The sequence below is a fragment of the Carassius gibelio genome, chromosome A10 (assembly GCF_023724105.1).
Source record: "Carassius gibelio isolate Cgi1373 ecotype wild population from Czech Republic chromosome A10, carGib1.2-hapl.c, whole genome shotgun sequence".
NCBI lineage: Eukaryota > Metazoa > Chordata > Actinopteri > Cypriniformes > Cyprinidae > Carassius > Carassius gibelio.
The window spans coordinates 1,048,646-1,073,260 of record NC_068380.1 but is presented as its reverse complement, the minus strand read 5'-3'; the positions used below and the strand labels follow the sequence as shown (position 1 = coordinate 1,073,260).

General features: G+C 37.0%; 2 protein-coding genes across 5 annotated transcripts; both read left to right on the top strand.

Annotated features, from left to right (window-relative positions):
- The first annotated feature begins 3 nt into the window (after window positions 1–3).
- Window positions 4–9,079, top strand: LOC128020737 (zinc metalloproteinase nas-13). 4 transcript variants are annotated; one of them, XM_052607369.1, is made up of 10 exons: window positions 6–154; window positions 255–308; window positions 381–437; window positions 521–567; window positions 1,641–1,722; window positions 1,886–2,000; window positions 2,118–2,290; window positions 3,651–3,732; window positions 3,839–3,960; window positions 4,860–4,991. In XM_052607369.1, the coding sequence occupies exons 1-10, from the start codon at window positions 115–117 to the stop codon at window positions 4,883–4,885; spliced, it is 798 nt and encodes a 265-aa protein (XP_052463329.1). In that variant the 5' UTR covers window positions 6–114; the 3' UTR covers window positions 4,886–4,991. The 4 variants fall into 4 exon arrangements, with proteins under 4 accessions (XP_052463332.1, XP_052463329.1, XP_052463331.1 ...); XM_052607372.1 differs by lacking the exons at window positions 3,839–3,960; window positions 4,860–4,991 and adding an exon at window positions 8,398–9,079 and having other exon boundaries at window positions 4–154; XM_052607371.1 differs by lacking the exon at window positions 521–567 and having other exon boundaries at window positions 59–154.
- LOC128020736 (alpha-2B adrenergic receptor) lies at window positions 5,296–8,388 on the top strand. Its single transcript, XM_052607368.1, has one exon. The coding sequence runs from the start codon at window positions 6,401–6,403 to the stop codon at window positions 7,736–7,738; it is 1,338 nt and encodes a 445-aa protein (XP_052463328.1). The 5' UTR covers window positions 5,296–6,400; the 3' UTR covers window positions 7,739–8,388.
- Window positions 9,080–24,615: the final 15,536 nt, after the last annotated feature.

Below are 24,615 nucleotides of genomic sequence, written 5' to 3'. Positions count from 1 at the left end.
AGATCCCCAGGTGGCCAAATAATTAGCGAATCCAGGACGTGTTTGAAAGGACACGTCCGTCTAGTCGTTTCATTTAATACTGTCACTGTTCCCACAAGTTAGCAACTATTTAAAATGCTGGGGTTAATTTTAATAGTTGCGTTTTTGTGTGAAGGTACACTGATCAGACATATCTGTCAGAAATGAATTATATTCTAAGTTTAAATCTGTAGTTATAGCATCTAGATTAAAATAAAGCTGTTTTTATGTTTAAGCATGGAGAACTCCTGTGGATACATTGAACGCCACTGATATCCAGAATGATGAAGGTAAAACTTGGCTGCTTTTTTAATGAACTAAACGTTTAACGAAATTTGTATGACACTTTATTTTATCCACAGGATACTCCTCAAATATTGGACAACCTCATCTGGTTAAGACAAGTGAAACACTGCTGGGTAAGAAGTTTGTCTACATGACAGCTTGACCCATCAGAGACTTTAGACCTGATTAAATGTCTCTCAATAACTAACTTTAACAGATCTTGAGGGAGACTATGCTGTAAATGAGGGGGATATCATAATACCAGTAAGCCAAAATTATGCTTTTTACATTCACAATTGAGACTAGAGCTATTTCAATTGACCTCTCATGCACTGGTCAATTTTGGGCTATTTTGCTTCCAAAATACCTCTAATTTATGCATTTTAAGTGTTTATTACTCTTTATCTGATTTGTTTCTATAAATTTCGATTACAGTATGTATCTTTAACACTTTCTCAATTTTTTTTCTCATTAGCTGAGCCAAAAATCCACATATAAAGGGTTAGTTCACTTAAAAAATTAAATTGATTATTTTCTCACACTCAAGTTGTTCAAAACCTGTATGAGTTGTGTTGTTGAGAATGAAAGAAGAGAGAGATTTAAATAAAGTGCTGGTAAGCAAACAATTGATGGTAGCCATTGACTTCCATAGCATGGAAAAAAATACCATATGGAAGTGTTTGGTTACCAGCACTAGAATATCTTTATGTGGATGGTAGGTAAATGATGACACAATTTTCATTTTTTTGGATGAACCATCCCTTTAAGTAGCATCAAACCGATCTATATTCTAGTGTTTTCTGGTTTACGGAGTGGTAAAAAGACCATTCAAAAATACTCACCAGTGCTTATTTAATTTACATAATACCTAATTTGCAGATTTAAACAACATTTGTGACCATGTACCACAAAACCAGTCATGATGGTCAATTTTTAAAACTTGAAGTTTATACATCATCTGAGAGCTGAATAAATAAGCTTTCCATTGATGTGTGGTTTGTTAGGATCGGAAAATATTCGATCGAGATGCAACTCTGGAATCTGAGGGTGCAAAAAATCGAAATACTGAGAAAATCATCTTTAAAGTTGTCCTAATGAAGTTCTTAGCAATGCATATTACTAATACAAAATTAAGGTTTATTTATTTTTTTAATTTAATATCCTAATTATTTTTAGCATAACAGAAAAATCAATAATTTGGACCCATATCATGTATTTTTGGCTATTGCTACAAATATACCCCAGTGACTTAATACTAGTTTTGTTTTTCCAGGGTCACATTTCAGAACGCTTGTTATGCAAAAAACAGTTGCTTCTGGTAATTTTTGGTCTTTTAGACTGACAGGAACGCAGTAAGTTCGCTATGGGCCGAGCAGAATGGGAATGTGTCAGTGCCTTATGAAATTGATTTTGTTATTGGTGAGTTTTTCTGTGTGTTTGGTGGTATGTTTCCTGCAGATTATTACCCTTTAATGTGCTCTTGTATTATAGACACAATTTAAATTGTTTAAGTGATAACAGGTGAAGATGCACTTAATATTCAGAGAATTTGTTTGTTTTTGTAAATGTTCATGGTTTTCAGAAAACAGGACTGAAGACATTCTTGATGCCTTAAATATGATCTCCGAGAAGACCTGCATCAGATTCCATCCACATAATAATGAAACAGACTATTTGCACTTTATATATGCAGATGGGTGAGTCACAGATTTGAATTCAGTCTTTGTCACAACACTTTTACAGTATATTTCTGTCTTGGAAGATGTTCCATGTTCCATCTAGTGCCGTCTAATCTAGATTGCGGTTTCCTAAAGGTGTGCATCTTATGTCGGATGTAGAGGGGGTGAGCAGCCTCTTCTGACTGGGCCAAAATGTACAGTTGGGAACATCTGCCACGAGATCTTTCATTCCCTCGGCTTTTACCATGAGCATTCCCGCTATGACCGTGGTGATCATATCACTGTACTTGATGAAAACATTGTCTCTGGTACATCACAGTATGCATACTATTACATTAATTCAGCCTTTCAGCATGTTGCTAATGGAAGTCCTGTCATAATTTGTAATACTAAAGAGCTCAAAGTGGGATCCTCTAAAGGTCACATTCTATAGATGCACTGAAATTCAAATGGGAATCTCAGATTTCTGGTAGCATTTTATTTGATTTTAAGGTCACTTTTTCGATCCCACTGGGGTTGGTTCCTAATTATACTGATGTTCCATTAGTATCCACCCAGTATAGTATCCTATACTGTACTGTAGGTGTATATGACTTTCTTCTTTCAGACAATTACACTCGGAATCATATATATGGAAAAAAAAAATGTCTAAGCCCTATAATGGCAGTGAATGGGGCTTGAGATTTTCAAGCAATATAAAGTGCATTCATCCATCATTTAAAAACTCAGACATATTTTTTTTATTTTCTTTTTTAAATATCCATATTTAAAACCACATACATTTTTATACGAGAAAGTGCCATTTCAGCATAGCATAAGCCCCAGTGACAATATGCTAGTATCATATAGAGACAAGTTTTGTTTGCAGTAAAGGAGCAGTCTCCCCTTGACTTGTATCAAAATCCTCTGAATTTTTTCTTTCCAAATCTTTATTTTGTACTTCTAATTCATGACTGTTTTTTTGCTCTCTTCTTAAATTGACATCTCGCACAATTTAATGCCCTTGAATAGAATGCGCACGCTCCCTTTCAAACTGGAATTTAGTCTATTATTGAAATATTGGTATTTTGCACCATTAGAAAACAATTAATAATTTTCACATACTGTAATAGTCAGAAGAAGAGGTATTGTCTTCTAATATAGGCTTAGAAAGATATTTAAATAATTCATTTTATGATCTCATTATTATTATTATTGTGGAGGGGAAAACATAATGCAGTGCAATACAGGGGGTGAGAAATTAACCAATAAACCATCCTCAAAAGTTTGATTTGATCATGTTTGAGACTCCCAATTAACGGGATAAAAAAAAAAAACATGATTTAAAAAACAAATGCCAAAAAAAACAATGAATGATCAAGTCAAATAATTTAATTCAGTCTTCAGTATTCATCTTAAAATATTGATAACTAAATAAAAAATATTTTGTAATATAAAAATATTTTTGTAAGATTTTACTTCAAAAGTGTGTGTACCATGACCTGAATGGGTTCACAATGATACTAAATCAGACGACAGCAGACATGCAGTAGACAAGTTTTACTTGTTTTGTTCATGTTGATAATTTAGAAATTTGAGTATCAAATATGATAGAGTAGGCAGCCAGTAAGGCTTGTGGAGTATCAGTGCATCAGTTACTGGTAATACTGTCCACTTCTTATTTTACAGGGAAAGAGGGAAATTTTTTGAAGAAAAAAGGAAACACACTTGGTCTGAAGTATGACCTGGATTCAATTTTGCATTATGGAAGGTATGGGAATAGTGTGCATGGCTGTCTGAGTGCATGAAGTCATATTTATGATGTGCGTTTGGCTGGCTGAAAATTTCCTGAGTTATGTTTTTGTTCTGTTTTGCAGTAACTATTTCTCTCGCAATGGACAACCCACAATTCAGCCCAAAGAGAGCAATATAACTATTGGCCAGAGGACTCACTTGTCTGATCTGGATGTGCAAAGGATCAGGAAGCTCTACCACTGTGGTACGTCATGTGCACTTGTCATACCAGGGTTATTATAGTTAGTTTGACCTAAAACCATAGAATAGTTGTTACTTAAAAATAAACTGTTAACTGATAGAAAATATAAACTTAAAGCAATATTTCATCCAAAAAGGAACATTTGTTGAAAATGTATTCACCCATCCAAGATGTAGATGGTTGAGAAATGTAGCATTCCATCATTTGTTCACCAATGGATCCTCTGCAGTGAATGGGTGCCGTCAGAATGAGACTCCAAACAACACAATAATCCACAAGTAAACCACACCACTTGAATCCATCAGTTACAATCTTGTGAAGTGAAAAGCTGTGTTTGCAAGAAATCCATCATGTTATAAACACATCTGTCCTCTCATCAAAATCCACCAACATATGTTTAGAACTGTTTCCCTCCTGATTCAGACATGACGTTTCAGTGGAGAAGGCCATGTCATGGACTCTTATTTAATTTAAAAGCCTCGTTTATTCTAAACTTCTAGAATGTTTTGCTTCACATGACATTAATTGATAGATTGGAGTGGTGTGGATTATTGTGACGTTTTAATCCGCTGTTTGGACTCTCATTCTGCCGGCACCCATTCACTACGGAGGATCAACTGGTGAGCAAGTGATTCAATGCTACAGTTTTCCAAATCCGTTATGAAGAGAGAAATTGATCCGATGTCAAACTACAAAAAAATCAGGATTTGCAGTATAAAAATGGAAATCCCTATGTAAAGGAAGTGAACAATCAATAACTGCATTAGGTATTTCAGAGAGAGTGCTATTTATTGATTTTATTTGTGCTTCACCATTGTTCTGTGAATATTTATTTATTTATTTATTTATTTATTTATTTTTACCTTGACCAATTTTTTTAATTGGTGCTTTCTCCATTTCAGATGAGACAAAATCAGGATCAAGCTAAATCTTGTCCAACCTCACAGCTGATCTGACTGGATTTTTTTTGTATGGATGCTTGATGACAGGAATTCTGAATCTAAGAGGAAAAAAATAAATGTCTGATCGAAATATGTATGGGTCATTCTGAATTTGTCAATGTTGTCTGACTTGAAAGAAATTCATTTACAGATCCTCCATTCGCCTGTTCTGGTCCTTATTGTCATTTTTATATTTTGTCCAGTAGGTGGTAGTCACGGTGCACTTTTAGTTGGATAAGGTGAACGGAGTATGTTGCCAAAAAGTTTGCAGTACAATTTAATTTAGTCAGTTCTATGACATTGTAGTGTAGTGTTTCTCTTTTGAATTCTTAAATAGTTTTGAGTTTAATTCCACCAGCATACTTGCTAATCACAATCATTTTTTTTTTTTTTTTAACGCGAGTGGCTGTTTAAAGTTCATTTATTTTTACTTATTTGCATAGATCGACGAGGTTACATTTGGAACCACTTTCACATGAATGTAGAAAAAATGCAGAAATATAAATTTCGAAACTTGACCATGAGAAGGAGTGTTTCTCTGAAGTGACGTCATGACGGGGAGACCTAGACGCGCTCGGTTAGACCGGAGTCAGTTCATTTCGGTTGATGCACAAAGTTCTTGGAAACGTCTAGGAAAACGAGTTTGTGTAAGACTTAAATGAGAAATGAACTGAAGGATTAAACATTCCAAGTTTCTTTATTCCATTGATGCTGAGGAAGTTTATTTAAAAAAAAAACTGGAGCTTTCCTTAGCTACTGGATTTTTTTTCTTTCTTTCTCTGACAAGGAACTGTTTCTGCAAAGATCGGTCGTCTTCAAAGTGTGACAAACTATAGTTTTGGCTTTGCTTGTGCGCGCATGGAGACGTTGAGCCTTTTTACGCACCTTGACAATTTCACAGCTGTTTGGAAAAACGCATATACCCAAGGAACTACCATGTTTGAATAATTTTTGTATTTATGTATTCCATAGATTTTACTACATAAACGTAGTGTGTGTGGGTGTGTTTTCTTTTCTTTTCTTTTTTTGGATCCTTGCGCATCTTTGCGCACCAAGCGCGTGTTTGTTCCAATACTGCAAATGCGCGCTACCTCATTTTTTTGGACTGATATTTGAACCGATATAGCGATAAACGAGCTTTTTTATTTAGTTTGAGTGACTTGTGTCTAAAAACTGTTTGGCTTATGCTGTGACAATTTAATACCGCGTTTTTATTAATAGTGACCGGTTTTGTATTTAAGCATGTTACGTTTTACTTGATATCAAATGATTCACTTGTGAAGTTGACTGACTGCACGCCACCTCTTTTAAAAGCAAATGAAGCTTATTGATTTGCCAAAGGAAGTACAAGGAGGATGTCATTCGTTGCTGTAAAGATTCCTTTTATTAATGTCAATTTCAACAATTTTCTAAAAGAAAGACTGTTTATGAAGGATTACGCTAGGATTTAAGTCTACATCAAAGACTGCTTTGCTCTTCTCTGTCTAACCTGGAACTTCAATATGACTACGATGCCGCCTTCACATGTAACCTTTTGTAATTCCAGTCCTACTTATTCCTCTGAAGCCACGGCTGCGTTTGCCACCGTGATGACACTCATCATGCTCTTCACCATCTTTGGGAACATCCTGGTGATCATTGCTGTCCTGAAATGCCGCTCTTTGCGTGGACCTCAGAACCTGTTTCTGGTGTCCCTGGCTGCGGCGGACATCCTGGTGGCCACATTGATCATCCCTTTCTCCTTGGCCAATGAGCTGATGGGCTGCTGGTACTTCGAGGCCTTTTGGTGTGAGATCATCTTAGCTCTGGATGTGTTCTTCTGCACATCTTCCATCATACACCTGTGCGCCATCAGCCTGGACCGCTACCTGTCCATCTCCCGGCCGGTGAAGTATGCATCCCAACGCACCCCTTACAAGATCAAGTGGGCCATATTTGTGGTGTGGCTCATCTCTGCAGCCATCTCTTTCCCCCCGCTGGTCTCCATGAACAAGACCCAGCAGTCGGAGTATGGGCCCGAGCCGCAGTGTAAACTCAATGAGCACCGCTGGTACATCCTGTACTCCTCCATCGGGTCATTCTTCGCCCCGTGCCTCATAATGATTCTGGTGTACATTCGTATCTATCAGATTGCCAAGAGGCACAGTAGATGTCCTCCAGGAGAGCCAAGGAAAGACTGTGCAGGCTGCGATTCTCTGGGACGGGAAATGCAGAATGGGAAAAACCAAAGAGGCGATGTCCCTGAAAATGTCCCGAATGTTCCCAGTGCGGCTGCTTCCAGATCTGACAGCATAAACCAGTTTCAACCACCAGGAGAGAGCGGGCAAAAGATGTCTCACTCAAGGAGGTGCAAGGACAACGAGGACAGTTCGAGCTCTGGCTCTGATGTTGGGGTAGTTGGGGGACATCATTCTAACAGGACAGCCTCTAACATGAGGGCACTGGAGCCTAGCTACCAGACTTCCTCTCCAACCCAAACATACCACAACTTCATCGCAACATCAAAGGGCAGCCAGCTGGCCTCTTCCATCATGAAACCAACAGGAACACTGAACGCCAGGAGGAAAACCCTGATCGTCCGTGAGAAGCGTTTCACATTCGTCCTTGCGGTCGTTATTGGGGTTTTTGTCGTCTGCTGGTTCCCGTTCTTCTTTAGCTATAGCTTGCAGGCCATCTGTCCAAAGGCTTGTGAACTGCCAAAGCCGCTTTTTAAGTTCTTCTTCTGGATTGGCTACTGCAACAGTGCCCTGAACCCACTCATCTACACCATCTTTAACAGGGACTTTCGTAAAGCCTTCAAAAAGATTCTGTGTAAAAAGTATAATGACTGTTCTTTTTGAAAGCGGACAACCCAGAAAAAGTTTTATACCATAAAGTGACATTTGTTTCTTCCGATGGGGAAGCTTACAAAAACTGTCAGGGCTCATTTCACTCCAGTATTTTTATAAGACATTTTCGTGATAAAAATGGCCTTTTATCCCAGATGAACATAATTGTGTTTTCTGCAATATTTACTTCTGAGAATTTATTATTATAATAATAATAATAATACACCACAATTTTCTGTACTTTTTCTATATAAATTAGAAGATGGGAAATCGCACATATATGATAATTTGTTTTTCTTGCCAAAGAAACCAGCCATTTTTCATGTAAATATATGTTCGTTATTGCATGTTCAATATTGCCTTTGTTCATAAATGTGTTTGTAAGGCAGTGTTTTGGAAATGCATGCTTAGTTATTTTATTTTTGCCCTTAATTGTCATGTCAAAAAAAAAAAAAAAGACCTGGACACTTTTTTGAGAGGATTTGAAATTCTTTAAGGATAAACACATATCTGAAAATCGCTGAAAATCGTGTTTCCTCTGTGTACAGACTTTTAAATAACTGCTATTCACTATTCTCTTGAGCATTTGATGATTTGTTTTAATCAGCTGTTCCATATGCTGAACTGAGTGGATATATTTGCCCACATTCTATTCATTTTTGTTTCTTCAGCTGAGGTGCCACATCAAACTCTCGTAAGATTGTGCCGGTGTCTCTGCAGAGACTCTGGCCTCCAGGATGTTGTGACCTTTCCAGTGTACTTTCAAAGACCGTGTGGCTCTTTCTCAGAGACACCTCTGGCTCCGCTTCATTGTGAGATTACAGAGCTGGATATGAGAAGATTTCCGAGAGCTTCACGTCTGTGGGAAAGTGCCAGAACTCTTAAAGCCCAAGAGAGGCGTTTCTCTTTCTGGGGTGAGAGAGAATAAAGCAAATGCATAGATGTACAGTTTTACCTAGCTTTAAAATGGAATCCGAACACCCTCTGTTTAGATTAAAAGCATGGTTTTGACTGACATTCTTGCTGGTTTTCAGATTTCAACCAATTGAATGGTATGTATTTCCTGGATAAGAGTCTGCTTGGTCTCTGTGATCATTTCATTTGATGGGTTCTGATAGAAGTAATGCGATGTGTATGCAAGCTGATGCTTTGGGTCATCAGAACCTGTCCCAGTAAATGAATTGTGCATTTATTAATGCCTCTTGATAAGATTGTATTATTTTTGGAGCTGTCATAAGAAGGCTTGTGCAGTTTAATTTGGCTTCTTAATGATATCTGTGAGTGTGTGAGTGCAGATAAGTGAGGCTAGGCTTGTTTCCAGCATGTCTTTGACAATAAAACTGCTTCTCCAAATTTGGTTCCATTAAGCGTCCTGTTGAAACGAGCTGATGTAAAGCAAATATATTTGTGAAAATGTGAGTCATCTGCATCTTTTGCTTTTTCGGCGACAGGTGTGGAAGTTGCTAATGTATCATTGCAGACTATGTTCAAATATCAGATATATATAGTTCATTTATATGATGTTATGGTTATTAATATATACAGTGCCCTCCATATGTTTTGGAACAGTAAAGAAAAAATTGCTTTGCTGTGGAGTCAAGACATCTACAAATATTATTAAAAGATGAATAGGAGACACAACATATATACATATAAACATGTTTTGCCAAATAAAAAGGACAGCACTTATAGAGTTTCATTCCCTAATAATCTAATGTGAGTGTAAGTATTGGGACAGTTGAAGTTAAAGCAAATGAAGAAGTTTTAGTTGTGATTGCATGCAATCACAATGCTTTTCCCAGCTTTTAGTCAGATTCAGCTGTTGCTTGGTTTGAGGAGTTTCTGTCTTTAGTTTCCTCTTCAGCTGGTGAAATTCATGTTCAACTGGATTTAAATCGGGAGACTGACTTGACCAATCTAAGACGTTGCATTTCTTTGCTCTGATAAACTCCTCGACTGGGCTAGGAGGGTGTTTTGGGTCACTGTCCTGTTGCAATATGAAGCACTTTCTGATGAGACTTGTGGCATTTTCTTGAACATTGGTAGCCAAGATGTTTTTGTACACTTCTGCATTCATTCTGCTGTCACCGTCATCCTTTAGGTCATCAATAAAGAAAAAAAGAGCCTGTTCCATGCATGCCCATGCCATGACACCATCTCCTGCGTGCTTCACAGATGAGGATGTGTGCTTGGGATCATTTGCAGTTCCTTTCTTTTTCTCCACACTTTTTGCTTTCCCATCACTTAAATAATAGCTCATCTTTGTCAGACCGTCACTCCAGCTTTCTGGAGGTTGTTGGTGATTTTACAGACACTTCATCTTCATCAGATGCAAGAGTCGGAATGCAGAAACAATGGCTATAATTGATACAGCACATTCCCTGCTTTTAATATCTGAACAATTCATGCAAAAGGACACAGCTGATCACTTATGTGTCCATTAGATATTTGGATGTAATTTAATATTGCTCACACATTCAATGATTTTTTTATCCATTCATAGATGTGGCACTATCACTACCACTTTTTTTTCCAAGTTTTTTTTTTTCAGTTCAATTAAAATTGTATTTACACAAATAAATAAATACGTTTACCTATTATTTTATATGTACATGGCTTTTTAACATAAATAAATAAAAAATATTTATTAATAACAATAATGTTAAATTATTTATTTATATTTTATTTATTTTTGTACTTTTTACTTGCATTATCTAAGCAGTTTTTTGCCCAGTTAACAGTCAGTGGATTTTAATGTAAATACATAAAATTATTTTGAATTGATCTATTTTATATAATTTGTAATTGTTTAAAAACTAAAATTTTCACCTAACCTGTATTTAGCCTGCAAGTATATTTGAAATTTGTTTCTTTCTTTTTCTCCTTTTCTTTCTTTTTTTCTTTTTCTTTTGTTCTTGGTGACCTTATAAAGTCTCTTGGTTTCCACGATAAGTTGTTTGCTACTTTATTTGGTTTCCTAAGATCGATGACTTTCTCTCATGACCACAGACCTTGATCACAGCTCTCAAAACTAACCATCCTTTATCAAATTTGACATTTTATGTATGAGAGATATGCATGCATGGTGATATTCTGTTGTTGTTAGTGCAACACTGTATTAATGCTTATTCAAACCTAGGTCATCTGAGGTCCTAACACACAATGATCTGAATCTCTATGATACTTTGAATCCCTTCGTTACTAGGGCAAAATCTACTGTTTGCAGCGGTTCATATTTTCATCCTTCCAGACGCATGTTAATATTGTGAAGCAGCGCTTCCCTCTGCAATCTCAAGTGTCCCTTCCTCTTTTTGAAGCAGCAGGAACAGATGCTGCCAAGCGGGTCGAGGTGGGATGTATTTGTGCATGACTTCAAGAAGCAAAGATGCTGATTATGAGGGCTGCTTTGTCCAAAAAAAAAAAAAAAAAAAATATATATATATATATATATAATATATATATGTATATGTATGTATATATATATATATATATATATATATATATATACACACACATCATGCGTATGTCTGACTACTTTTCACCGTACCTATGAGAAGTGAGGACATACTCCCCAAGATAAGCTTTCCATTGATATGAAATGAGAAAATTTGTCCAAATGAATACTTAGCGATGCATATTACTAATCAGAAATTACGTTTTGATATTTTTACAGTAGGAAATTGACAAAATATCTTCATGGAACATGACTTTTACTAGATGTATTTTTTATTTTTTTTTTACATAAAAGAAAAATCCTTCGTTTTGACCCATACAATGTAATTCTTGGCTATTGCTACAAATATACCCCAGTGACTTAAGACTGGTTTTGTGGTCCTGGGTCACATATAATTTGTAGTTGTCCTCAAAATGTTCTTTGTTCTTGATCATATTATAAAGCCTACTTATATTTGATATGCACATTTCTAAGGCATCTAAATTATCCCAACCTATACTGTACATGCTGTCTCATCTGATTAACAGTTTATACTTTTTTAGCAAGTAAATTCCTTTTATTATAATTCGAGAAATGCTGTGGTTCACGTCTTTTTCCTGTGAATTCTTTACTAGTTTTTTATGAAGTACACATAACAATGATACTATATACGTATACTGTTAGCACTATTTCAAGATGAACACTTAATGGACTAAAGCAACTTAATTGATTATCACATCATGTTGCTTTGTTGTTGCTATTTTTAAATATGCTCACGTTAAAATGTATAAAATATAATGCATCTTTATTTTGAGCAACATTTATTTGTTCATCTCTCAGCCACCATTGTATGACACTGCATTGTAAGTTTTCCCCCAACCATAAAAACTACAAAAGCTTTCATCATAAACTATCAACTAAAGACATATTACTGGGAGACACAGAATGATGTTTTGGCCATTGTAAATATCAGCAACTGCACTAAATTTGATATTTTTGCTTTGATATTTGGGTCTCTGAAATTAATTGGAGGTGTTTCCTCATTTACAAAAACTCCATATAATCACTATACTAGGCTATATGAGCCATGCAGGGCTTAAATATCAAATATAGGCCTACTCAACAAAATCATTTAGATTATTGTCTTTAAAGGTTTTATAACCTGTTCCATTTCTAATTATTTCATATGTCAGGCTTTACATAATAAAATTTATGAAAAGCACTCCATACACTCCATGGTCTTTTCAATGTCTTATCATTTGAGTCAGTTTGGGAGTTCGGAGCGGGTTCACAAATCATTTGAGTCAGTTTGGGGATCGCAAATTATTTGAATCAGTTCGGTAGTTCGGAGCGGCTTCGCGGATCATTTGAATAAATTTGAGAGTTCGTAGCGGGTTCGCGAATCATTTGAGTCAATTCGGGAGTTCGTAGCGGGTTCGCAAATCATTTGAGTCAGTTCGTGAGTTCAAAGCGGGTTCGCGAATCATTTGAGTCAGTTTGGGAGTTCGGAGCGGGTTCACAAATCATTTGAGTCAGTTTGGGGATCGCAAATCATTTGAGTCAGTTCGGGAGTTTGGAGCGGGATCGCGAATCATTTGAAACAGTTCAGGAATTCGTAGCGGGTTCGCGAATCATTTGAGTCAGTTCGGGAGTTCGTAGCGGGTTCGCGAATCATTTGAGTCAGTTCGTGAGTTCAAAGGGGGTTCGCGAATCATTTGAGTCAGTTTGGGAGTTCGGAGCGGGTTCACAAATCATTTGAGTCAGTTTGGGGATCGCAAATCATTTGAGTCAGTTCGGGAGTTTGGAGCGGGATCGCGAATCATTTGAAACAGTTCGGGAATTCGTAGCGGGTTCGCGAATCATTTGAGTCAGTTCGTGAGTTCAAAGGGGGTTCGCGAATCATTTGAGTCAGTTCGGGAGTTCGTAGCGGGTTCGCGAATCATTTGAGTCAGTTCGTGAGTTCAAAGGGGGTTCGCGAATCATTTGAGTCAGTTCGGGAGTTCGTAGCGGGTTCGCGAATCATTTGAGTCAGTTCGTGAGTTCAAAGGGGGTTCGCGAATCATTTGAGTCAGTTTGGGAGTTCGGAGCGTGAATCATTTGAGTCAGTTTGCGAATTCGGAGCGTGAATCATTTGAGTCAGTTTGCGAATTCGGAGCGTGAATCATTTGAGTCAGTTCGGGAGCGTGAATCATTTGAGTCATTTCGGGAGTTTGAATGCATAGTGCAGTAGCTCTTTCTAAGAGTATTTTTTCAAAATATTTTTGCACATTTTATTTATGTTCAGTCTTGAGAATTAAATTTATGAAAAACACTCCATACACTCCATGGTCTTTTCAATGTCTTATCACTTGAGATTGTCTGGAAGCATCTTGCTGTGAGTTAATTAGGGAGCTGTGCTGAGCAAATGCAGTCCACGATCACTCTCTCTCAGGTGGTGTTTACAGGATCAGAGTCGCAGAATGGAGCTTTCTGAGCAGATTAAGTTTAAGAGCTGTTATTTAAAGTGTCTGAATTTATTTCACGGCTCTAGTTATCTGGACTCATCCAGTAGGCTATGTTCAGTCAAAGGTCTGTCCTGAATTTGGACGGAAACCCCTTGGGTTAATTTGTACACGTATCATTTGTTAAAGAGCTGCTGGGTGTTTGGCAAGAAATGGCCATTGGCGATAACGCGAGGAGAATGAACAAGCGATTTGAAACAGGATGTTCAAATGACGCTCTCACTGATATGAGGAACTTGGCTTTACATTCTCTTGAAACTGTTTGGGTGTGGGCAGAGGTTTGGGTTTCTGCAACAAGAATCTAGTTCTGAGAAGGTGATAAGAATTACTTCAATGATGTGTAGCAGTGCAACTGAAAATGTTTTACCAGGTGTCTCGTGATGTTTACCTGTAGAATTCACCACAGCAGAGCTGATGTCTGTAGGAAGGGTTATATCTATGTATACACACACACACACACACACAATTGATTAATATCTATTTAATATACTGTATAATGTTATCTTATAGTATGCCACACAGTTTGTATACCTAAAAAGAAAACTAATGAGATAAAACTGGCGTAACTCAATCACATCACATTGCTAAGTGTTTTGTGCATGCATTAGATGATTGCAGCAGCCAGTCGGTTTGAAGAGTGATGGTGACACACATTGGCCTCATGAATCAGTCATCCCACACTAGTTCTGTTCACACCGCTGAACAGTGTCCATTGGGAAGAAAACACTATTAATCTAATACAGAGATTGCTTATTTGAACATAATGAACCTTTTAACAGCTGTTATACAACAGTTCATCATCTCAAATGCCTTTGTGAAATAAACAGGAACACAAGACTGCTTCAGATAGTTTTGTACTTTCCTCTGTGATAAGACTATGCTAAATGCTTAATGGTTGAAAATGTAATAGCATTTTTATGCTGGGAGGTTGCTATTTTAGCTGTGGAGACTTCATGGAGATAAATCAGTTGTGTTTTGTTTAAATATCTACTTTGTTTCTGATTTTTCTGTTGAAAATCCTGACAGTAGTTGACCATTCAAATGGAAATTTACACTGAAAATTATGAAAATGGTGCCTGCCTTGCTTATTTGTCCTGAATGATAAAGTACCAATGATAACCTTGAGTAAATCTCACCAGATGCTCAACAGTTTTAACCAAGCTAAATGTAACTTTATGAAGATATTAAAAGAGATTGCAGTTATGTTCAGTTTGATCAGAGCACTAATCGTGTAAAGAACTTTAGTATGCACAATTATGCAATTGTTCAGTGCAATTATACTTTTAAAAAACACCATGTTCTTAGCGTCTGCATACTCATGAATAAAAGCTTTTCATCTTGAAGTAAATATATGTTAAATATGGTGTTATGTTTGATCAGGTCTAGCATGTTTCAGCATCCTGAATATTATCCAGCCATACACATACTGTCGTCTGTTGAATGAGGGTAAGTATGCTGGGTTTTGATTTAATTACATTTATTTTGGGCCAAAATACATAATTCATAATCATGCTTCCTAAAGTGAGAAAAAGTCAATTCCCTGCTGTTCTTTCCTAACAAAATCTACAAAAAAATGTTGTTTAGAATGGTTCTGGACTGTTTTTTCTTGTAAACTGTGCTTGATCTGTGCATATTTCTCTCTTCAGAAGAAGAAGAAGAATGAGCTTTATTGCCAGGTATGTTTACACATACGAGGAATTTGTTTTCGTGACAGAAGCTCCGCAGTACAACAGAATGACAGCGACAGAACATAAAACACATAATAAAAGAATAAAAAATACAAATAAGTAGATAGTGAATGACAATATACAAATGACAATTGTAGGCAGGTATATTACAAAATGCAGTTATGTATCTTGATTCCGATATGGAAACTTTTTCACTGAAGAAAGCAATAATATGGATAGAGTCAAACGGTTTGAAATGAAAAATGTATTGATGGAATTGTTTCTAACAAACATGTAGCTTTTCGCTTCAAGTCGTGACGTTTGCCAAGTATGGTAACCAGTGCTGTAAGTGGGCTGGTATGCACTTCCAAATATAGCTCTTGAGCTTACCGCCACCTCTCCGTGCACCCAGAACGTGCTTTTATCGTACTGGTATGTTCATTTGGACATCTGTTTTAATAGAGGTTTTAATCCTTTGCCTTCGCTGCCGCGTTTCAGAGCGCCTTTCACAATGCACGCATCCTAATGGGCTAGTTGCATATCTCCGCCATCTTGGATTTCCAGTCTTGCGAGTGTGTGCGTAGATATTTCCGGTTGTGCTTAAAGTCAGTGCAGAAAACTGGAGAAGTCCAAATATTACCTTCTATATGTTTACAGGATTTATAATATCACTTCATATGCAAATAAGATATACACTGCTATTATCACTATACTACAAATGTTAACTGAGCCAGTGGATTTGAAACTTGTGTATGTTTGGGTCCGGTGAATGAATTAAATACACTAATGTTCACTACTGTTCACGAAATTAAAGTTGAACTCATGGCGTGTATACACAGCTATATAATGTATTTTATCTTACCAAATATGTAAATGTACAAATTACTTATTTCTCGAAAATGTTTGCATTATTATTATTATTTTTATATTAAATATTTACCTCGTGAGACGTGGTCTGCGATTTATCTTCAGAAATATCTATTTCTCAATTGTACAAATACATCAGTCTGTTTCATTTTCACAACATATTTTATTATTTTACACAGTTCGGGAGTTCGGAGCGGGATCGCGAATCATTTGAAACAGTACGGGAATTCGTAGCGGGTTCGCGAATCATCTGAGTCAGTTCAGGAGTTCGTAGCGGGTTTACGAATCATATGAGTCAGTTCGTGAGTTCAAAGCGGGTTCGCGAATCATTTGAGTCAGTTTGGGAGGTCGGAGCGTGAATCGTTTGAGTCAATTCGGAAGTTTGAATGCAGTAATGCAGTAGCTGTAGGGTATTTTTTTTTTTTTTAAAGGGTATTTTTTCAAAATCCTTTATGCACATTTTATTTATGTTCAGTAGTTCTTTCTAGCTCAAGCAAATCCACAAACTAATAAAAGGATTTATTATTAAGGTTGCCTGTTGACTGCTGTATATAAAACCCCTTCAGTATAGTTGTTGTTACCTCAGGGGATGAGGGGAGTCATCAAAAAAAAAAAAAAAAAAAAAACAGAAAAGAAAAAAAATTGGCTATAATAGAGTACCGGCACCTCTTTTGGGCCACTTAAAGCACTGATGGTAACCCATACTCAGAATTGGTGCTCTGCATTTAACCCATCCAATCGTACACACACCACCATCAACACACATTAATTGTTGGACTGGAGTCATGTGGATTATTGTGATGTTTTTAGCAGCTGTTTGGACTCTCATTCTGACGGCACCCATTCACTGCAGAGGATCCATTGGTGAGCAAGTGATGCAATACAAAAATTGTCCAAATATGTTACAATGAAGTGGGGGAGTAAATTTTCAGTAACTTTTAATTTTGGGGTTACTATTCCTTTCCTTTGATATCATTATACTTTTAGTCTTATTTTTTTCTGTTTTTATTTCTGAGACTATAAAAATTACATCTAATGCAAATTTGGTACGTAAACCCACTTTAAAAGAGCATCCACAGAGTTTTCTTGTGAGCTTATGACACTTTTTCCATAACGTTGTTGTTTATTATGATTTTTTTGTATTGTTTGTGTTTGGACTCTTTGCTTTGAGTATGTAATAAATAATTTATTTTAACCCCCTAACCCAAGTAAATACATTTTATTTATCCAACTGATCGCTTAAGCTTGATTATGTCCCTTTTCATGCTGTATGTTTGCATATGAATAGTGCATTAGGTCAGTCTGTCTAAGCAGATTATCGTGTTATCTTTGTTTATACACGGTGATTGTGTCTTATGCTTTAGCCGCAGGTAGTTAACATGCTCCATAGGGGATTTTGAAAGTTACGTGAGGCTCATTTAGTTCATTTGTTTCCTAACCAGAAAACATTCAAGAAAGGGCATCTTTATGACAGTCATGGAGTCTTTCAACAAAACCACAAATTCCTATTTGTATATATTTTATGATATTATTATGTGTTTGTTTTTTTTTAAACAAATTAAAAGTCATAATCACCACCTGCTCATCTTCTTCTTTTATATTTTATGAATAAAAAGTTTTTAAGGGTTAAAAATTGAATTTTGTAACCCTTAAAATATTTCTATTAATGAAATTATAAATTATCACAATTGTCCAGTGGATTACTTGTGGATTATTGTGATGTTTTTATTAGCTGTTTGGACTCTCATTCTGACGGCACCCATTCACTGCAGAGGATCCATTGGTGAGTGAGTGATGTAATGCAAAATTTGTCCACATCTGTTCTGATGAACAAACAAACTTGACATGGCATGAGAGTACATTTTTAGCATCTTTTCATTTTTGGGTGTTCATTTATAGTTGAAGATGCCACTTTATATAATGCAACTGATATTTTTCAGAAAACAACATGGCTAAAGTTGTCTGTCACATGAAGCCTTTGACAGAACAGCACTGCAAATATTGCTGGCTTATGTAAGATTATTGCATTTTTCCTCCTTTGTAAGTAGCTTTGGAAAAAAAGGATGACGTGAATAAATGTAAATTATCAAAATGTATTTCTACAAGGAAGCATGATAAAAGAGAACCACTGATCTATGACTTAGCAAGGGCCAATTCCTTCCACATTTACCCTTGAGTGATTTCAACACAAGCTGACTAACTGAGCAAATGTAACTGAGGTGATGTCACTAAACTACAATAATATGCATACTGTAACCTCATTTGTTTAGCATGCATGTGTCTCACACACACACACACACACACACACGTATAAACAGTATAAGTCCATTGTTACAGAATATACTTTAGAAAGCTATATAAATGCATGATTTAGAAACAAACATTATTCTCACTATTTCTTTCCAGTCTACCTTATCATCAATACTACTGTTTAAATTAAAATGTATAGTGTATTCCAGGAGGCAGCTGCAAATTAGTACTGAAGCAAATATTTTTAGAGCAATATGAGAGCACTAGAGGAATATTTGAAGTGATGTGTTCTGAAATCACACAAAGCTTCATACATTTGTCTTAGTTTGCATGTATTATGCTTCTGAGTGCATAGGAAATGGTGGGGAATTTTTCCCTCTGGTGTTATAAAGAATGCGTAGGCTGTAATCATCACAAATGTCCCTCCAACATCCAGACTGCACAGTGATTGCAAGGCTTTCTTTACTTTAGTCAAACTTTCTATAGGGAAATATTTATTACCACGCTCCGATGCTTTTGTGATGCAAACGGTGCTAAATCATAGTTTTAAAAAAGTTGCAGAATGTGTGATTAAGCAACATATGGAGAAAAATAGAATTCAGTGTATGAACAGTTCCATATAAAAAAACATAAAAGCTAGAAAAAAGTGAGGCAGCTAAGAAAACAATGGGCAAAAACAGTTTTTCTACCTGAGGAAATATTAGAGGAGCGTTTGAATTAAATTATGTGCTAATGGAGGAGGTAAGCTTGTTATGAAGGAACCCATTAGTCGATACACTCAGGCATAGTGTCAACTCATTAGTGAAATGAGGATTTGTTACAAATGGCATCAGCTCTTCCCTCGTCCCACTGCTGTGAAGAGCTGCAATTCCCTTCAGTAGTTTACCATAACATTTACAAGCCATTCAGTGCATCATTAAAATAATAAGATATGAGATATTATATATAGAAGATATGACGTTTTTTTTTCTTTACATATAAAACACAATATTTTTCCAAAAGGACAATAGTTTTATAATAAAGAATATTTTGGTATTTATAACATATTTATAACATCTTTGCATTTATTTTTAAATATAGTATTTTAATTACTATATATAAAAAATAACATTTAGAATATAAAGAGATTAGAATAAAACTATATTTGATACTATATAAAATATAATATTTATAGTTATTGATCTATAGTTTCTCACAGGCTTATTAAAGAGGTGTCCAGTGGGTTTATCTCAGGGCACACAGGGTTTGTTCGAACAATGGTATAAATTATTTTTATTTATTTTTTACCAGAAAAGTATGCCTCTGAATAAGTTTTAAAAGATAACCTAATTGTAATATCTGTATTTAGGTTGTTACCCCCTAAGCTTCAGTGTCGTTAGCTTGTTCATTAACTAGCTACTTCCAAACAATTGTTTAACTGTTGTTTACTTACTTAAAACTCTAGCTAGCTTCTAACTTGATAATACAATTTTAAATTGGACCATGTGTGCTAATCGCTAGGCCGTGGGTCTGAGGGCTAATGCCATATTCACAACTGACAGATGTGGTTAGGCTACTGCTAGGCTAAATAATTCAGCTCTCTGCTCCCATTGGGATGTGTAGACTTCTATAGGGATGTGTAAAGACTAGAAATTTCTTGAATTTCATTATTTTCCGTTGTTTTTGTTTTTAGATGCTGGAACAAAACAGATGCCACCCTAATACCAGTAGGAAGTAGATGCAAACTGAAGTCCCATGGTGAAATAAACACCTGGCTATTATTTTTCAGCGGCATGTGTTCGCAGGACTTCCATGAGTCGAGGATTAGCCCTGACGAGGTGTGCGAGGGTGCTAACACCTCCCTCCCGACGTATCCCGCACTGAATAATTTCCTCTGATTGTGCCATAGTAGCTGTGAATGAGCAATCAGCAGACATATTGAAAAAGTAAAATCAGAACATTGCTTCTGTGTATGGTGGGAGGCTGGTTTATCAGCGCTCTTCCACTAGCTTTGCAAATTTGTGTTTCATCGGGCCGCAAAGAAATATAGAGCTGAGCATCATCAACATATCAGTGAAAGCTACCATGTTTCTTGATGTCTGTCCGTCTGTCTATCTCTCTATCTATATATCTATCTATCCGTATTTGGTACAATGAGACTTATGTCTTATGTATTACAGACAAGGCTTATGCCTATTACAGACTGAAATATAAGTCTGAGCTGTTTCACTTGAAGAAAACTTGCACTAATTGATCTTAAAATATATCAGTGCCCTTGTTTTATATTTACATTTACATTTATTCATTTAGCAGACGCTTTTATCCAAAGCGACTTACAGATGAAGACAGTGGAAGCAATCAAAAACAACAAAAAGAGCAATGATATATAAGTGCTATAACAAGTCTCAGTTAGGTTAACACAGTACACGTAGCATGGGATTTTAAATAATAAATAAAAAGAAAACAGATAGAATAAAAAAAGAATAGAGCAAGCTAGTTAGAGGTCTTTACACATACACACATACAGTATATATAATTGCATAATAAATGAAAAGAAAAATAGAATACAAAAAGATTAGAAAGGTAGTTAGATTTTTTAAGAATAGAATTAGAATATTGAGTGATAAAGTTAGAGGGTCAAATAAAGATGGAAGAGATGTGTTTTAAGATGATTCTTGAAGATGGCTAAGGACTCAGCTGCTCGAATTGAGTTGGGGAGGTCATTCCACCAGAAGGGAACATTTAATTTAAAAGTCCATAAAAGTGACTTTGTGCTTCTTTGGGATCGCACAATCAAGCGACATTCACTTGTAGAACGCAAGCTTCTAGAGGGCACATTAGTCTGAAGTAACAAATTTAGGTAAATGGGTGCAGAGCCAGTGGTAGTTTTGTAGGCAAACATCAATGCCTTGAATTTTATGCGAGCAGCTATTGGAAGCCAGTGCAAATTGATAAACAGAGGTGTAATGTGTATTCTTTTTGGCTCATTAAAAATTAATCTTGCTGCCGTGTTCTGAATTAATTGTAAAGGTTTGATAGAATTGGCTGGAAGACCTGCCAAGAGGGCATTACAATAGTCCAGCCTGGACAGAACAAGAGCTTGAACAAGGATTTGTGCTGCATGTTCCGAAAGAAAGGGCTTGATCTTCTTGATGTTGAATAAAGCAAATCTGCAGGATCGGACAGTTTAGCAATGTGGTCTGAGAAAGTCAGCTGGTCCTCAATCATAACTCCAAGACTTCTAGCTGTTTTTGAAGGAGTTATGGTTGAAGTGCTTAACTTGATGGTGAAATTGTGATGGAATGATGGGTTTGCTGGAATCAAAAGCAGTTCTGTCTTGGTAAGGTTGAGTTGAATGTGATGGTCCATCATCCAGGAAGAAATGTCTGTTAGACAAGCTGAGATGTGAATAGTTACCGTCGGTTCATCAAGATGGAATGAGACGTAGAGTTGAGTGTCATCAGCATAGCAGTGGTATGAAAAGCCATGTGTCTGAATGACAGAACCTAATGATACCATGTAGACAGAGAAGAGAAGAGGTCCAAGAACTGAGCCCTGAGGCACCTCAGTAGTTAGATGTTGAGACTTGGACACCTCACCTCTCCAAGATACTTTGAAGGACCTATCTGATAGGTAAGACTCAAACCATTGAAGTGTGGTTCCTGAGATGCCATTTGCCAGTAGGGTTGATAGGACGATCTGTTGATTAACCGTGTCATAAGCAGTGGATAGATCAAGCAGGATAAGTACTGAATATTTGGATTCTGCTCTTGCCAGTCTTAGAGCTTCAACAACTGAGAGCCAGGCCGTCTCAGTTGAATGTCCACTTCTGAAGCCAGATTGGTTGCTGTCAACGAGATTGTTGTGTGTGAGAAATGTAGAGACTTGTTTGAAGACAGCTCTTTCAAGTGTTTTTGCAATCAAAGGAAGAAGAGAAACTGGTCTGTAGTTCTCTAAAAGAGATGGGTTGAGGATGGGTTTCTTAAGTAGTGGAGTTATACGTGCCTGTCTAAATGGTGAGGGGAAAACACCAGTGTGGAGGGAAGTGTTGATGATGTGAGTGAGTGCAGGTACAACTTCAGCAGAAATGGCTTGAAGAAGATGAGATGGAATAGGATCAAGCGGGCAAGTAGTAGGGTTATTAGAAAGTATGAGTTTTGAGACTTCCGCCTCAGAGAGTGAAGAGAAGGATGTAAATGAGTGTAAGTTTGCTGGTGATATGTTTTGTTTCAAGATTAGGGAAGTCGTGGCCTAATGGTTAGAGCGTTGGACTCCCAATCGAAGGGTTGTGAGTTCTAGTCTCGGGCCGGACGGAATTGTGGGTGGTGGTAGTGCATGTACAGTTCTCTCTCAACTTTCAATACCACAACTTAGGTGCCCTTGAGCAAGGCATCGAACCCCCAACTGCTCCCCGGGCGCTGCAGCATAAATGGCTGCCCACTGCTCTGGGTGTGTGCTCACAGTGTGTGTGTGTGTGTTCACTGCTCTGTGTGTGTGCATTTCGGATGGGTTAAATGCAGAGCACGAATTCTGAGTATGGGTCACCATACTTGGTTGAATGTCACTTTCAAGCTGCACACCAATAATGTTTTTTTCCAAGACACATTTATAAAAATGACTTGAATGTCCTAATTGAACTGTGGCCTAATCCTGGTTTAGTCGAAGCCCTTTCTGTGAAACCAGGCCATGGTGTATTTAAGCTGTCTATTGTTAAAGCTTGATAACTCCATACTGAAAATACAGCTAAAACTAGCCTAAGCTGTTTTGGCTGCTTTGGCTGGTCTCCCTGGCTGGTTTAAACGAGTTTTGGCATCCTTTTAGCTGGTCAGACTGGTTTTAGCTGGTCAAGCTGGGAGACCTGCTAAAAGACCAAACAAGCTTAAACCTGCTAAGACTAGACAATCATCTTAGGCTGGTTTTAGCTGGATTTCTGCTAAATCAGCTGGTTTTAGTTGGCTTTTTGCTAAATCAACTGGGTTTTTTTTGTAAATAATTTTACAAAAATAAATTTTATTTTATAAATATTACTGTTTTTGTGTCATGGAATGTAGTTTTAAGAGTTTGTTCATCAAGAATGTATCTGTTTAGACTTCAAATATGCGGATTGTTACTAAAGATAATGCCTATTTGAAAATGTGCTTCGTTTTCAGAGCCGTGAGCTCCAGGGCATCAGCAGTCATTCAGTGCTCATGAGCAGCCTCACCTCGGCCAGATCTTCTGAAATTTTCCAGCAAATAATTTTGGCTGAGAGCTAAATTTCAGCATTTTATATCTTATAAATGTAATGCTGTACATCAGAGCGCTGCCTTTGGACTTGTGACTGAATTGCCTTATAGTAGTATTTAATTGTAATATTTAGTATTGGGAAACCTTATGTGTTCATGATGATGATTAGTTACATTGTTCTGCCATTAGATGGCGACATGAGACTGAAACAAGGTTCTAAACAAGCAAATTATTTTTACTTTCAACAACACCTTCAAATACACTAAGCAGCGCTGTCATCGGAAATCACCTTAAACAGATGAAAGGACTGTACGACAAAGATATCAAACTTTTATTGTGAATATTAGATTGAGCTGAAGAATGAATCCTGTATCAGGTCCGTCTCTCTCCTATAATCAGTGCTGTAAATGGGCCTGTACGCACCAGTACTCAGTACCGCCACTTCCAAATATAGCTCTTGAGCATACCGCCACCTCTCTGTGCGCCCAGAACGTGCTTTTAGAGTACCGGTACATTCATTTGGACATCTGTTTTAATAGAGGTTTTAATCCTTTGCCTGCTCTGCCGCTTTTCAGAGCGTCCTTCACAATGCACCCTTCCTAATTCTTCCTAGTTCGGGAGTATGAAGAGTGAATCATTTGAACCAGTTTGGGAGTTCGGAACGGGATCGCGAATCATTTGCGTCAGTTTGGGAGTGTGGAGCGGGATCGCGAATCATTTGAGTCAGTTTGGGGATCGCAAATCATTTGAATCAGTTCGGGAGTTCGGAGCGGCTTCGCGGATCATTGAATCATTTCAAGAGTTCGGAGCGGGTTCGCGAATCATCTGAATCAGTTTGGGGATCGCAAATCATTTGAATCAGTTCGGTAGTTCGGAGCGGATTCGCGGATCATTTGAATCAATTCGAGAGTTCGTAGCGGGTTCGCGAATCATTTCAATCAGTTTGGGGATCGCAAATCATTTGAA